General features: G+C 48.8%; 1 protein-coding gene across 1 annotated transcript in view; it reads left to right on the forward strand.

The window, feature by feature from the left end:
* The first annotated feature begins 7,219 nt into the window (after positions 1–7,219).
* The window catches only part of NOS2 (nitric oxide synthase 2), a 48,750-nt gene continuing 43,334 nt past the window's right edge, over positions 7,220–12,635 (forward strand). Inside the window, exons 1-2 of the mRNA XM_015421913.1 lie at positions 7,220–7,339; positions 9,707–9,855. Of these exons, the coding sequence (XP_015277399.1) occupies positions 7,244–7,339; positions 9,707–9,855 (245 nt within the window). The 5' untranslated portion in view covers positions 7,220–7,243. The remainder of the gene's footprint in view (positions 7,340–9,706; positions 9,856–12,635) is intronic.

The raw sequence follows: 12,635 nt of genomic DNA on the forward strand, positions 1-12,635 counted from the left end.
GGAAGTGTCAGGGAAGTAAGAGTTACATTGAGCTGTGCCGCGAAAGGTGGGCTGACAGTGCCTGCAAGAAATGTGTTACTTTTCCTCTTCAGGTCTCTTACCTGGAGGGTCCCCTGCAGGTCTCTTGCTCATAGCCCATGAAACCTTGGAGCTGAGATTTTCCCTCTGAAATGGGAGGGTCTTTTGCCCTTCCCACGTGGAATAATTAAAATGAAAAGGAAGAGGCAAGTTCAGAAGTCAGACTTGGGCAGGAAACAAAGGAAATTCGCATATGAGAAATGGTTGTTTGCTTTATGATTTTTCATCTGTATCCCTTTGAAATGTCCACCCAGCTAATTCCCTGAAGCAATCAGTTCTCTCAAGTACTTTCCCTGCCTTTGTTTCTTTCCTTGTAATGAGCTTGTGAGTGATTTATATTGGAGGTGATCTGACATGCTGGGAGCCTCTCAAGTCTTTGCATCATCAGACCTTAGCCTTCCCGTTCAGGGTGGCTTAGACAGGCACAACCTGCATGGATCCAGGCAGTCTGGGTGTCTTTATTTACCCGAGACAGCCCTTATGGTTCGGTCCCAGTCCCTGATAAAAAAAAACAGGGATATAATAAAGTTTTTGCTTTTGGGGATGCTGTGCTAAAAAGTTATTCATGTGAATTGCTAGAGATGAAGTTCTTCAGGGTTTTGTGCCGCTGCCTCCTGGGGTCTCTGACAGGTAAATCTCCACTGGATGCACCTTGTCTCTGCTGCGAATGCAGGTAAATGTGGGCTCATGACCACAGAGGACCAAACTAGACAGGATGGCAGGCACAGGTCCGACCTGTGGGCACCACTGCCATTCTAAAGCCATTCTTAAAGAGGTTGTGTGGCAGCCTGAGGTGCTCTTTGTGTCCCACCCCGACCCCGCCCAGCCTTTTCAAGTACTGAGGCCGCCATGGGGGGTGGGTGTGTGCACAGCCATTCCAGCATTTTCAGAGGGAAGGGGAGGAAGAGGAGCAGCTCGGCCTGCTCACCCAAATCGGAATCAGGCCCTTGGGCCACTTTCACATTGTTTTTAAATGGCGATGGAGTCCACGGGTCAGGCCTGTGGACCCCCCCCCCCAGCGTGGCCCTCTGGCCTTTTAGAGTACCACGGTGTTCCACGCCCTGCTGTAGCTGCTGCGTGTTTTGAACTGCTGAGATCCTATTTTGGGACAATTAGTCCCCCCCCCTATTTTTAATCAAAAGAACAACATCCTCCTGGCTTTTAAATTGGTAGAAGTCAAGGCAGCTGCGGAGTCAGTGAATCACTGTTCCAAATGTGTATGAAAGCCTCCGGCCATCGCAGGCAGGGGCCTCGGCAGGACAGCAGGGTTGTCACCAGGGCCCACCTGTCTCTGCTTTTGGGATGCTGGAGGCATCATGGTCACTGAGAAGACAGTGACACTCGGCAGCGGGAGAGGCCTCCTCTCACGCCGAAGTCGTGACCTGAGTACGCCCTGCTGCCGGTTTTCTACAGGCTGGATGTATGCATATGTCTGGAAACAGTCTGTCACGAGCGGGCTTTTGGACGAGGGTGTGGGGGTTTCCTTGCTTTTCTTTTCTTCTTTAAAAAAGTCTGATAGAGCATTTCATTTCAGAAAAGATCTATCCAGGGGTCATTTCGTAGAAAAAGAGGTGCAGGAGCTCATTAGCATAACTCATTAGCATAACTCATTTGCATATGCCACACCCCCTGATGTCACCGGAAGTGTGTCAGAAGGCAACACCCACCGCTCAGGTTCCACTTGACTGTTTTGGATTGCTAGCTATTGGGGGGGGGGCGTGCAGATCTGTCCTCACAGAGGAGGGAGAGCTTGTACCTGAATAAAACTTGGTCTTAAAGGTGCCACTGGACTGTTTTGGACCAGGGGGCTGGGGGGAGCTCTGCAACTTACCTGGCTGCTTCTTGCTCTGACTGAGGGCTGCTGGGAGCAGGGGGTGGGGCTTGTTGCATGTGCCTGCCCCCTGGGCTCTTTACTGCCGGAGCTCCGCTCCTGTGCGCTCCTGCAGGAAATGACCCCTGGATCTATCACGTTTTTCCACCCTGCCCTGGGAGTTCATGGTGGCGAATATTTCTCTCCCTTCCTCCATTTCGCCTTGGCACAAGCCCGCGTGGCGGGTCAGGCTGAGAGGGGGCCACTGGCTTAAGGTCATTGCGGGTGAGCTTCCACGGCAGAGGAGGAATCTGAACCTGGGCTTCTCCAGCTCTGCATCTGCAGGAGGACCACGGCACCACACACCACACACGCAACTGTATTTTCCGCCTGGGCGACCAGTTCTGGAGGGATGCAGCACATGGACATGGGGGGGGGGTTCATGAGCTTGTGTTTATGTGCATGTACACTACGGCATCTGGCCCTCCCATTCAGTTTACCTACTTTATTATTAAATACATTATTATATTAATAACCAGGGGTCTTGTTGTAGAAAAAGAGCTGCCGGAGCTCATTAGCATAACTCATTAGCATAACTTATTTGCATATGCCACGCCCCCTGACATCACCGGAAGTGTGTCAGAAGGCCCGGCTACTTACCCTCCTGCTTCATCCTCATTCCCAAACGGAATGAGGATCGAAGCAGAGGGCGGGGTAAAGAAGGGGGCGGGGCTTCACCCCGTGACCGCCCCGCCCCCTAGAGGTTCTCTTCCGGAGCTCCGTACCTGAGAGCTCCCCCCCCGACTAGAGCCCTGTTAATAACATAATACAAAGTGTACCTTCAGCAACTTCCCCCAAAAGAAACAGGCCATTTTTGGGTTTTATTTTTTTGTTTTGTTTTGCAGGGACAGGAAACAGAAAATAGGAACCATCCTTGGTAAAAAAGGAGTGGCTGGAGCATATAGAAGGGGGAAGAGAAGATGCAGCCATCTTCCCCCACACAGACACTTTAAATTGGGGGGAACTGGTCAGTTGTATTCCCCTCCTTCTTCTGAAGGGCATCCACAGTTGCCTCAAACTCCTGGAATTCATGAGGAGAAAAGTGCCATTCATGGCTGCCATCAATGTTCTGTATCGCAATATGGCCACTGGAGTTGATATGCAGTTGCCGGCCCCAGGCTGGCAAATGCCAGGAGATTAGGGGGGGGAGGAGTTGCCTGCCCGAGGTAGCATTTCTGCAGAATGTGATGCTTCTTCTTCTGGGTGACGCTCTAGGAATGTTCCCAATCTCTACGGTCTTTTATGTAAATATTGGGGAAATTCCTAGAGTGGGACAGAGGAGGTGACATCCGTTCCAGGTGGAGGGTCAATGAACATGATGTTAGGGGTCTTAGTAGACCATACACAGAATATAAGTTAGCAGTGTGATGCAGTAGCTTAAAAAGGCAAATGTGATGCATGGTATCCAGATCACACAAAGTGATGTTATCATTTTATTCTGGTTAAACCTCACTTGGAGTATTGTGGTCAGTTTTGGGCACCACAGTTTAAGAAGGATGTTGAGAAGTTCCACTTGCCCAGATGAGGACAACAACAATGGTGAGGGGTCTGGAGATCAAGGCTGTGGTCATAGGGTCATTTTGATCGGGTCTCACCACTGTTCCCCATCGCATTAGAAAGGGCTCATCAGACGACCGCATCCGTCTCCCATATCAAAGCAGACTCACCCCCCCCAATCCTAGCGATTTTTCCAACACCAGCAAAATCAAGTACTTTCCGAATATTTGCACCATGAATCCGCAATTTCACCAATCTGGACAGCCATCTCTCGCTATGAATGCGATTAGGTCATCTGAACTCGCACTGAATTTTTTTTCTAGCTTTCACCCTTGTGCGCATGAGCAGTCCTGTGCTGAATATAGTCAATGCATGAACGTTCAGGCGCACATGTATAGACCGCAGCGTTCAGTTGTATGTTGGTGGTTCATTTTGTTCGCTGTTTTTTGGGGGAAACACTGCAAAAACAACATGTCTAAGTGGGAGCAGTGATTTGGCCATGCACATGCATAAAGAAAAATAAAATTAAAAAACTCACACCGCACCACCGCTTGGGTGGCACAGCTACCTGGATGGTGCCTGGAGCCTTGTCACGTGATGCAAGCAGTTCATGGACAGATGTGTGATCTTCCCAAGCCACAAAAAAATATCCCCAATCAAATATAGAGCAGGAACAAATTGCAGTAAGCATGCCATGTGACCACAGCCCAAGTCCTGCGAGGAAAGGTTGAAGGAACTGGGTATGTTTAGCCTGGAGAGGAGACGACTGAGAGGTGATAGGATCACCATCTACAAGTACTTAAAGGGCTGTCATCTAGAGGATGGTGTGGAGTTGTTTTCTGTTGCCCCAGAATGTCAGACCAGAACCAGTGAATTGAAATTAGATCAAGAGTTTTCAGCTAAATGTTAGAATGCTAGGACAGTTAGAGCGTTTTCCTCAAAACTTCTTTGAAGGTTTTAAGCAGAGGCTAGATAGTTGTGTGACAAGAATGCTGATTCTGGGAATTTAGGCAGATTGTGAGAAGGATGGTATGAAGAGATGAGCCAGTGCTTGGCTCTCACGGCCCTTTCTGACATGCCCAGGGAAATGCTGATTGCCTCTTTGGGGCTCAGGAAGCAATTTTTCTCCAGGCCAGTTTGGCCGGGGATCCTGGAGGGTTTGGGGTTGTTGGGGGGTTTTTTTGGTCATCTTCTGGGCACGGAGCAGGGGGTCACTTGGGAACAGGGTGGGGTGGGGGAGGTAGTTGTGAATGTCCTGCATTGTGCAGGGACCAGGACTAGACAACTTTAGCTGCCTCGCAGGCCGGCTTATATCCCCCGTGAATCCACCACCCAGAACACCCCCCCACTTCCCAATAGGTCCCAACTAGTGGCCAAGAGTCCCATAGGCTCTCGGCCTGGAGCCTAGCCCTCTGGTTGGTGCGGGCTAGGATCCACGTCATCCTTTGTTTATCGGAGTGAAGCTCGACGCTTGCGCTTGACCGTGTAGCACCCAAGCTGACCATGCGGTCGGAGCTTGATACATTACAACATGTTATTAATTGATTGCCCAGCAAACAATAATCCCCTAAACAACGCTAGATCCATAAATATGTTTTTTTACACCCTGTTGAAAATGCCAGTACCACAAGAATGATTCAAAGACAAATTAACAACACATTGTGTTGTTTAAATGTTTAAAGCATTGTTTTAAAATTATCAGCAGCCTAAAATCAGTTAAACTTGTTTTTTCTTACTCCCTTTTCCTTCTAGCTCAGTCAAGCAGGAAAGTGCTGCCTTAAATACCTGTAGCAAGAAGCCAGATGAGACAACGCAGACTGCGGCTTCAAAAGAAGTGAGTCTAGGTTTAAAGGTAAAGGTAAAGGTTTCCCTTGCTCGAAAGCCAGTCAAATCTGACTCTAGGGGGTGGTGCTCATCTCCGTTTCCAAGCCGAAGAGCCAGCGCTGTCTGAAGTCCTCTCTGTGATCATGTGGCCAACATGACTAAATGTGGAGGCGCATGGAATACTGTTACCTTCCCACTGAAGTGGCACCTATTTATCTACTTGCAATTTCTTGCTTTCAAACTGCTAGGCTGGCAGGAGCTGGGGCCAGAGATGGGAGCTCCCTCCACCACGCGGCACTTGGTTCTCGAACGGCCAAACTACAGACCTTCCTGTCTGCAGCTAAGTGTCTTAACCACTGAGCCACCGTGGCCCTTGAGTTTAGGTTTAGGGTGCTTTTATTGCAAAGAGCCTAGCTGTGCAGTCCTAGACTGGTGGAATGAGCTCCACCTTACCCACTCCCAGGTGACATCAGGGCCCTGCGGGACCTCTTACAGTCCAGCAGGGCCTGTAAAGCGGAGCTCTTCCACCAGGCCTTTGACTAGGGGCCACCTCTTAACGCCGAGGCCCTGGCCCCCTAACATCAGCTCCCCAACATCAGCACCAACTCAGTACCTTATAGCCGGGCAAGAACTCAGACTGGGGTGGTCATCTAATTGTCTAGATGCTGAGACAACGCCGCCACCATTTATTAGTACTATGTTTGCTAGCACTTGTTTGCACGTGGTTTGCACTTGATTACTGTTTTAATGTATCTCAATGTTTTAATATATTTATATTTATATACAGGGCTTTTTTTGTAGAAAAATCCCAGCAGGAACTCATTAGCATAACAGGTCACACCCAACAGCTGAAACTCATTAGCATATTAGGCCACACCCTGCCACCACAGCTCATTAGCATATTAGGCCACAGCCCCGTGTAGCCAAAAGTGTGGTCATCCAGCCACACCCACCTTTTGCTTCTTATTCTATTTACCTTGTCTGTTGTCAAAACCCAGGGCCTTTTTTTGTAGCAGGGACTCCTTTGCATGTTAGGCCACACACACCTACTGTAGCCAATCCTAATGAGTTTCTGCAGTTGGGTGTGGCCTATTATGCTAATGAGTTCCTGCTGGGTGTGGCCAACTCAGGAGCCAGCCGGAACTCCGTTCCTGTGCGTTCCTGCCCCAAAATAGCCCTGTTTATATATATTTTGTAAGCCGCCCTGAGCCTGCCTGGCAGGGAGGGCGGGATATAAATCAAGCAATAAATAAATAAATAAATAAATAAAATAAACCGTTATACCCATCTGGGCTCAAAAAGATCCAGCTCAGCATAAGAGCGAATTGTAGGGGATCTTCAGGGTGTACTGTTATGTAGGAACAAGAGCCAGCCTTGCTTCTGAATAAACAGGGCTAAATGGAGCAGCCTTTAGTATATCTGTTTTCCTCATGACGCACCACTGAAACAGGAGAAGGAACTCTGGGGGATGTCATTCTGTGGGGTGTCTGGAAAAGTGGGCTAATCCAAGGATTCTCTCTCTTACGCTGCCACCCCAAGCCCAGTCCCTAGATTTCTTTGTGTATGGGGGAGGTGTGGACTCATGATAAACTTGTTAAACCTAGATGACCCTGGAGGTCCTTCCCATGACTTGAAACCTAATTTAAAGCTGGTCTCAAACCAGTTTAGGGTTGCACACGGCCCTTCAATTACTTGAACTCTCTCGCATCTTAGCAGGCTTGACTAAGCCATAACTCGTTTATACAGGAGACCCAAGGGGGAAGGCTCAAATCTGTGGAGCTCTCTGAAAGGCCTTGAGCAAATCACTATTTTGCCTAATCTCACGCGGCCACTCTATGGATAAAGTGACAGAACCTCACCACCATCTCTAGCAGAAGGGCAAGAACTGGGTGCCAAGTTGAGAAGGGGATTCATAACTCGTATTTTTGTTTCTCGTTGGCTCAGAAACCTCCTCAAAATGGTATCACCAAACCAATGAATCAGATTTCTGGCTGTCCAAGATATTTAACCATTAAAAACTGGGAAAATGGAACAAGCCTACAAGACACACTGCATCACCAGGCCAAAGAGGTAAGCGGGTTTTAGGAGGGTTTAAGCGATGACTCAAGGATTTTGTTACGTCAGAGGCTGTCAATGGGTCTTCCTGGTCTCATGTGGCATCTGGACATGTGAAAAAAGAAGACAGTGGCCTTGAGAATGTACAAAGGGCCTTATCCCGAATCAGAACATCAGCCCTTCAAAGCCAGCATTGTCTACTCAGACTGGCAGCGGCTCTCCAGGGGCTCAGGCGGAGGAGGTCTTTCACACCACTGACTGCCCGGCTCTTTGTTACCTGGAGATGCCCGGGGTTGAACTTGGGGCCGAGATGCTCCACCACTGAGCCACAGCCCCTATTCTAGACTCAGGTTTTAGGGCTCGGAGTCTTGGGGATGAACCTGGAAATCTTAGTAGCTAAGGGCCAAAATAAACACGCTGGTTTTAGAAGAGTTGGGGGACAAGCTCTGCTCCCCAACAGCCACACAGGAGCTGTGACAAACGTCTGTTTAGGCTTGGAACGCTGCCACATGGAAAGGAAGGGCTCCTGCCTCCCCTCCGAGCTGTTTCCCTGGGCTGGAATCAGGCTAGGAGAGAGGAGCCATTTCCCCGTTTTTTGGTGCTCTGTGTGAGATACTCTGTGCACATGGAGCAGCAACACGGGAGAACTCTCACAGCACCACTTCAGAATGGGGAAATAGCCCGGGGGAGAGGAGGTAGGAGCCCCTCCTCCCTCCTCTTGCTGGTGGCATTCCGAGCCCAAACGGGCTTTCCTTTGTTTCCTAAACAGATGTGACCCCCGGCTGCTGTCTGGCTGCAGGGAAACAGGGCCGGTTCTGGGGAATCTGGAACCAGTTCTTTAAAAGCCTGCCCATTTAGTTCCGCCCTAATTCACTAGCATCCGGGTGTGCCTGGGATTTACACTGAGATTTGGCACTGGTGGATCAAATGCATTTTTTCCTTTAGCACATAGTTAATTCCCTTGTTGTCTTAAATATAGACACAGTAAATATCTGTCTTCAAAGCCATGTGATTCTGACCCTACATGCTCACAGACACAAGGTGGTACAATTCATAGTGATGTGTGGAAGTTTTACTATTAACACTGCTCTCCAATCTATCGCTGCCACCACCAACCATGACATCACCAGAAACCTTCTCATGAATATCAAGGTTTGAGACCCCAGGGACCCGAAAACTATCACTACAGAATCCCAAGGAAGACAGCGGTGATTTGGGGAGGGGACGTGGCTCAGGCCCTGGGTTCTATTCCAGTAGCCTGAGAAAAGACCTTTCTCTGCCGGAGATTCTGCAGAATTGCCGCCAGTCACGGAGTAGGAATCCCTGAGCTGGATGGGCTGAGGGTACAACGCAGGATGCTTTAAATTATCTTCCTCTTTATGAAAGAAATAACAGAGTGAAGCAGGGAGGGGCTATAGCTGAACGGCAGGGCCCCTGCGTTGCATGCAGAAGGCGCCAGTAGCAATCCTTGGGTCCTTGCCTGAGACCCTGAAAAGCTACAGCCAATCAGAGTAAATGATGCTGAACTTGATGAACCAATGGGCTGGTTTGGTTTGACAGTTTGATATGTTCACGTATTATATGTAGACTAGAAGAGGGAGAATAATTTACTATTCAACTTATTTAATGGATTTCCATCCCACCTCTCTGCTGGCTTGCTTACAATGACCAACAGAATACCCACAGCACAAAACTGTTAGAGCAATGAAAACAAAATGAAGTCTTTGGCCACCTTATCTGTCAAGGCTCCTTTTTATTCAAGCTGCAACAGAGTACCCCCCTCCCCGAATCTGTAATGATTCAATACGAGATCAAGGAGAAATGTAAGAACCCTCCAGTGGAAGAAGACTCTTGGAGGGAGTGGGAAGAGCCTGTTGGATTTGACTCCCTCGTTTATACAGTCCCAATTTAAACATGATTACGAAGGAGAGGCCCTTTGCATCCAAGAAATGCCTCTCGTCTCCTGTATTTTATGAACTGAGAGAGCCAGTATCATGTAGTGGTTAGAGTGCTGGACAATGATCAGGAGGCCCAGGTTTGAACCCCCAGTCTGCCTAACCTACCTCACAGGGTTGTTGTGAGGATGAAATGGAGGCGAGGAGAACAAAGTGAGCCCCTTTCAGTCTCTGCTGGGGAGAAAGGCAGGATATAAATGGAGTAGATAAATAAACTCTGCATCCGCGGGTCACACCAAAGAAGCCTGCTGCCCGTGTGGATGGGAAACCACAGCCGACCCACGTGTCCTTGGGGGGGGGGAGAGGGCAGCCAAGATGGATAGCAGAACAGGCTTGGGGCACTGGTCAGATCCGGACACTGCCCACTGCGGACCCCAGCCATGGGTCAGGGTCTCTGATCCGGCTGTCTTGTTTATTCCCCCCACAGGCTCTTGACTGCAAGGCTAAAGTTTGCCGGGGGTCTCTCATGAACCCAAAAGGTTTGGTCAGAGGCCTTCGAGATGGACCCACCCTCCCCGATGAGCTCTTACCTCAAGCAATAGAATTCATCAATCAGTTCTACCATTCATGTAAACGGTGAGTCCGATTTATGCTTACTTTGACCTTTTCCTCCATATTAAGCTTTGTTACTGCAAGGTCCAGTAGATGGAAAGCTCCGCTGTCAGTATTACCCAAATCGGTATCTCCTGATTAATTGGGGGCAGGGGTCATTTCGTAGAAAAGCAGGTGCAGGAGCTCATTAGTATAGCCCATTAGCATAACTTATTTGCATATGCCACACCCCCTGACATCAGCGGATGTGTGTTAGAAGGCAACACCCACTGCTTAGGCTCCACTGGACTGTTTTGGATTGCTAGCTATTGGGGGGGGGGGGGGGTTGGATCTGTCCTCGCAGAGGAGGGAGAGCTTTGTACCTGCAACTTACCTGGCTGCTTCTTGCTCTGACTGAGGACTGCTGGGAGCAAGGGGTGGGGCTTGTTGCATGTGCCCGCCACCTGGGCTCTTTACTGCCGGAGCTCTGCTCCTGTGCACTCCTGCAGGAATGACCCCTGATTGGGGGAATTAGCATAATTGGAGACAAGCGAGAGGGGGTAACGGAACTCCACCAATGTCTACGGGAATTGTTCCCTGAGAACGCTCAAATAAACCAGGCGGTAGTACAACAGGAAAGGTGTTTTATTCTAAAAAGAATAAAGGGCAAAACCATACACACAATGCACTTGGGGTACACGCAAACTATCTAAGAGGGGAAAATAAAAGGGAGTAGCATGCAAAGTGATTTGGGGAAGGAGATATTTATCAAGTCTTGGAGTTCAAGATCCATGGAAGACAACGAGAGAAATGGCCTGTGTTTCCCAGAGAGAAGGAGGAAGCCCACCGTTGTGTGGAGGAGCGATGTTTAGCACTGAGAGAACACACGCACACACACTGCATGGAGCAGAGAGTGTCCAGCTATAGGAAAAATTAACCCTGGGGTGGTCTGATGTGTGTGCCCTTAAAACAATACCTCGATTGGTTTTTCAGGTGTAAAATAATGTGTTGGGAGAGGCTTAATGACTCTCCCATGGATGGACAAAGACAGAGGGAAACTTGTGACAATTTTCCTGAGTCGGGTTAATATTGCCTTGATGAGATTGCTAGACGTAAACTAAAAGTTTTCTGATGACCCTTGAATGCAAGATGGGAGAGGCTATTGAGTTGTATGAATAGGCCATTAATTAAGAAGAAGAAGAAAAGATTGGATTTATACCCCATGGCCCTTCACTACCCAAAGTGTCTCAGAGCGGCTTACAATCTCCTTTCCCTTCCCCTCCCCACAACAGACACCCTGTGAGGGAGGTGGGGCTGAGAGAGCTCTGACAGAAACTGCTTTTTTTCAAGGACAGCTCTTGTCAGAACTACGGCTTGCCCAAGGTCATCCAGCAGCTGCAAGTGGAGGAGTGGGGAATCAAACCCGGTTCTCCCAAATTAGAATCCGCGCACTTAACCACTACACCAAACTGTCTCTCAATTAAGGTGAAGTGGTTAGGGGAAGCAGGACCAGGTGTAGACGAAGTGCTGGTGAAGGGAGGCCTCCTCAGGAAACCCATTGTTGAGAGTAAGTATCTCTTTTAGGATGGGGAGGAGAGTTATTAGCAAGTCAGTTGTCCTGGGTCTTCACCCCTCACACACACACTCATACTGTCATTCATTCATTCACTCTACATTTGTCCATCCCTGGACAGGTCAGGTACTTATAAGACAGGTTACATGGGGTTATTTTTAAGCTACTGGCAGCATTTTATTAGTTAGGAAATCTTCTGTCCCTTCAACAGGAAACTGAAACAAACAGCCTATTTGTGCCACTGGCCACACAATGGAAAGAAACATTCCTAACCTCTGCTTTTGCCTACTCCATACCTTTTTGGCCTGAAAAACACTTTCAAGCTTAACATTTGTTAGCTTAAATTCATAAAACACCAGAGGACCCTCAATGTGTATCTCACTTGGTGGGTGACAAGAGGTGCTGGCAGGGTGATCACAGGGAACTCTATGGTCAAACCTGACTGCCCTTTGGAGAGGGGGAACAGGGGCTGGACACGGGAGCTGGGGTCCTCTAGCCAGTCAGTCTGGTGTCGTGGTGAAGTGCGCGGACTCTAATCTGGGAGAACCGGGTTTGATTCCCCACTCTTCCACATGCAGCTGCTGGATGACCTTGGGCAAGCCATGGTTCCATCAGAGCTGTTCTGGAAAGAGCCGTTTCTGTCAAGAGCTCTCTCAGCCCCACCGACCTCACAGGGTGTCTGTGTGTTGTGGGGAGGGGAAAAGATGGGAGACTCCGAGTGAAGGGCGGGGTATAAATCCAATTTCCTCCTCCTCCTTATGTACAATATGTAGTGTTTCCAACAGGCTTGAAGAATAAAATGTCCTTTCCCGTTAATAGAGGCTTAGTTTTTATTTATTATATTATATTAAATTTATATCCCGCCCTCCTTGCAAGCGGACTCAGGGCGGGTTGCAGGTCACATAGGACACGACAATAAAACAGTAAAATATCATAAATTACAAAGTTAGAAAGTTAATGTGTGGAAATAGGCAGTTAAAACTTTTCCTGGCATGGCCGTGAATAACCTCACCTGGTAAATGGTGGCACATCACACCTCTACGAAAGGGCCAGGACATTTTTTCCTCCAGGTTGTCATCCTAAGAACACTTCCCTGGGGCTGGGGAAATCTCAGGAGGACTCAAGGCCTGCCACCTCCCCGCCCCGAACTTTACACACCTGGGTCTGGATCTTGAGTTAGCTGTGCGCTTCTACCGGTCCTTAGCCATTGCAGAAACTGGTCTGTGTTGTGTTTGAAGAAAACCACCCCAGT

This window comes from Gekko japonicus, unplaced genomic scaffold, assembly GCF_001447785.1.
Source record: "Gekko japonicus isolate JY-2015 unplaced genomic scaffold, Gekko_japonicus_V1.1 scaffold43, whole genome shotgun sequence".
Taxonomy (NCBI): Eukaryota; Metazoa; Chordata; class Lepidosauria; order Squamata; family Gekkonidae; genus Gekko; species Gekko japonicus.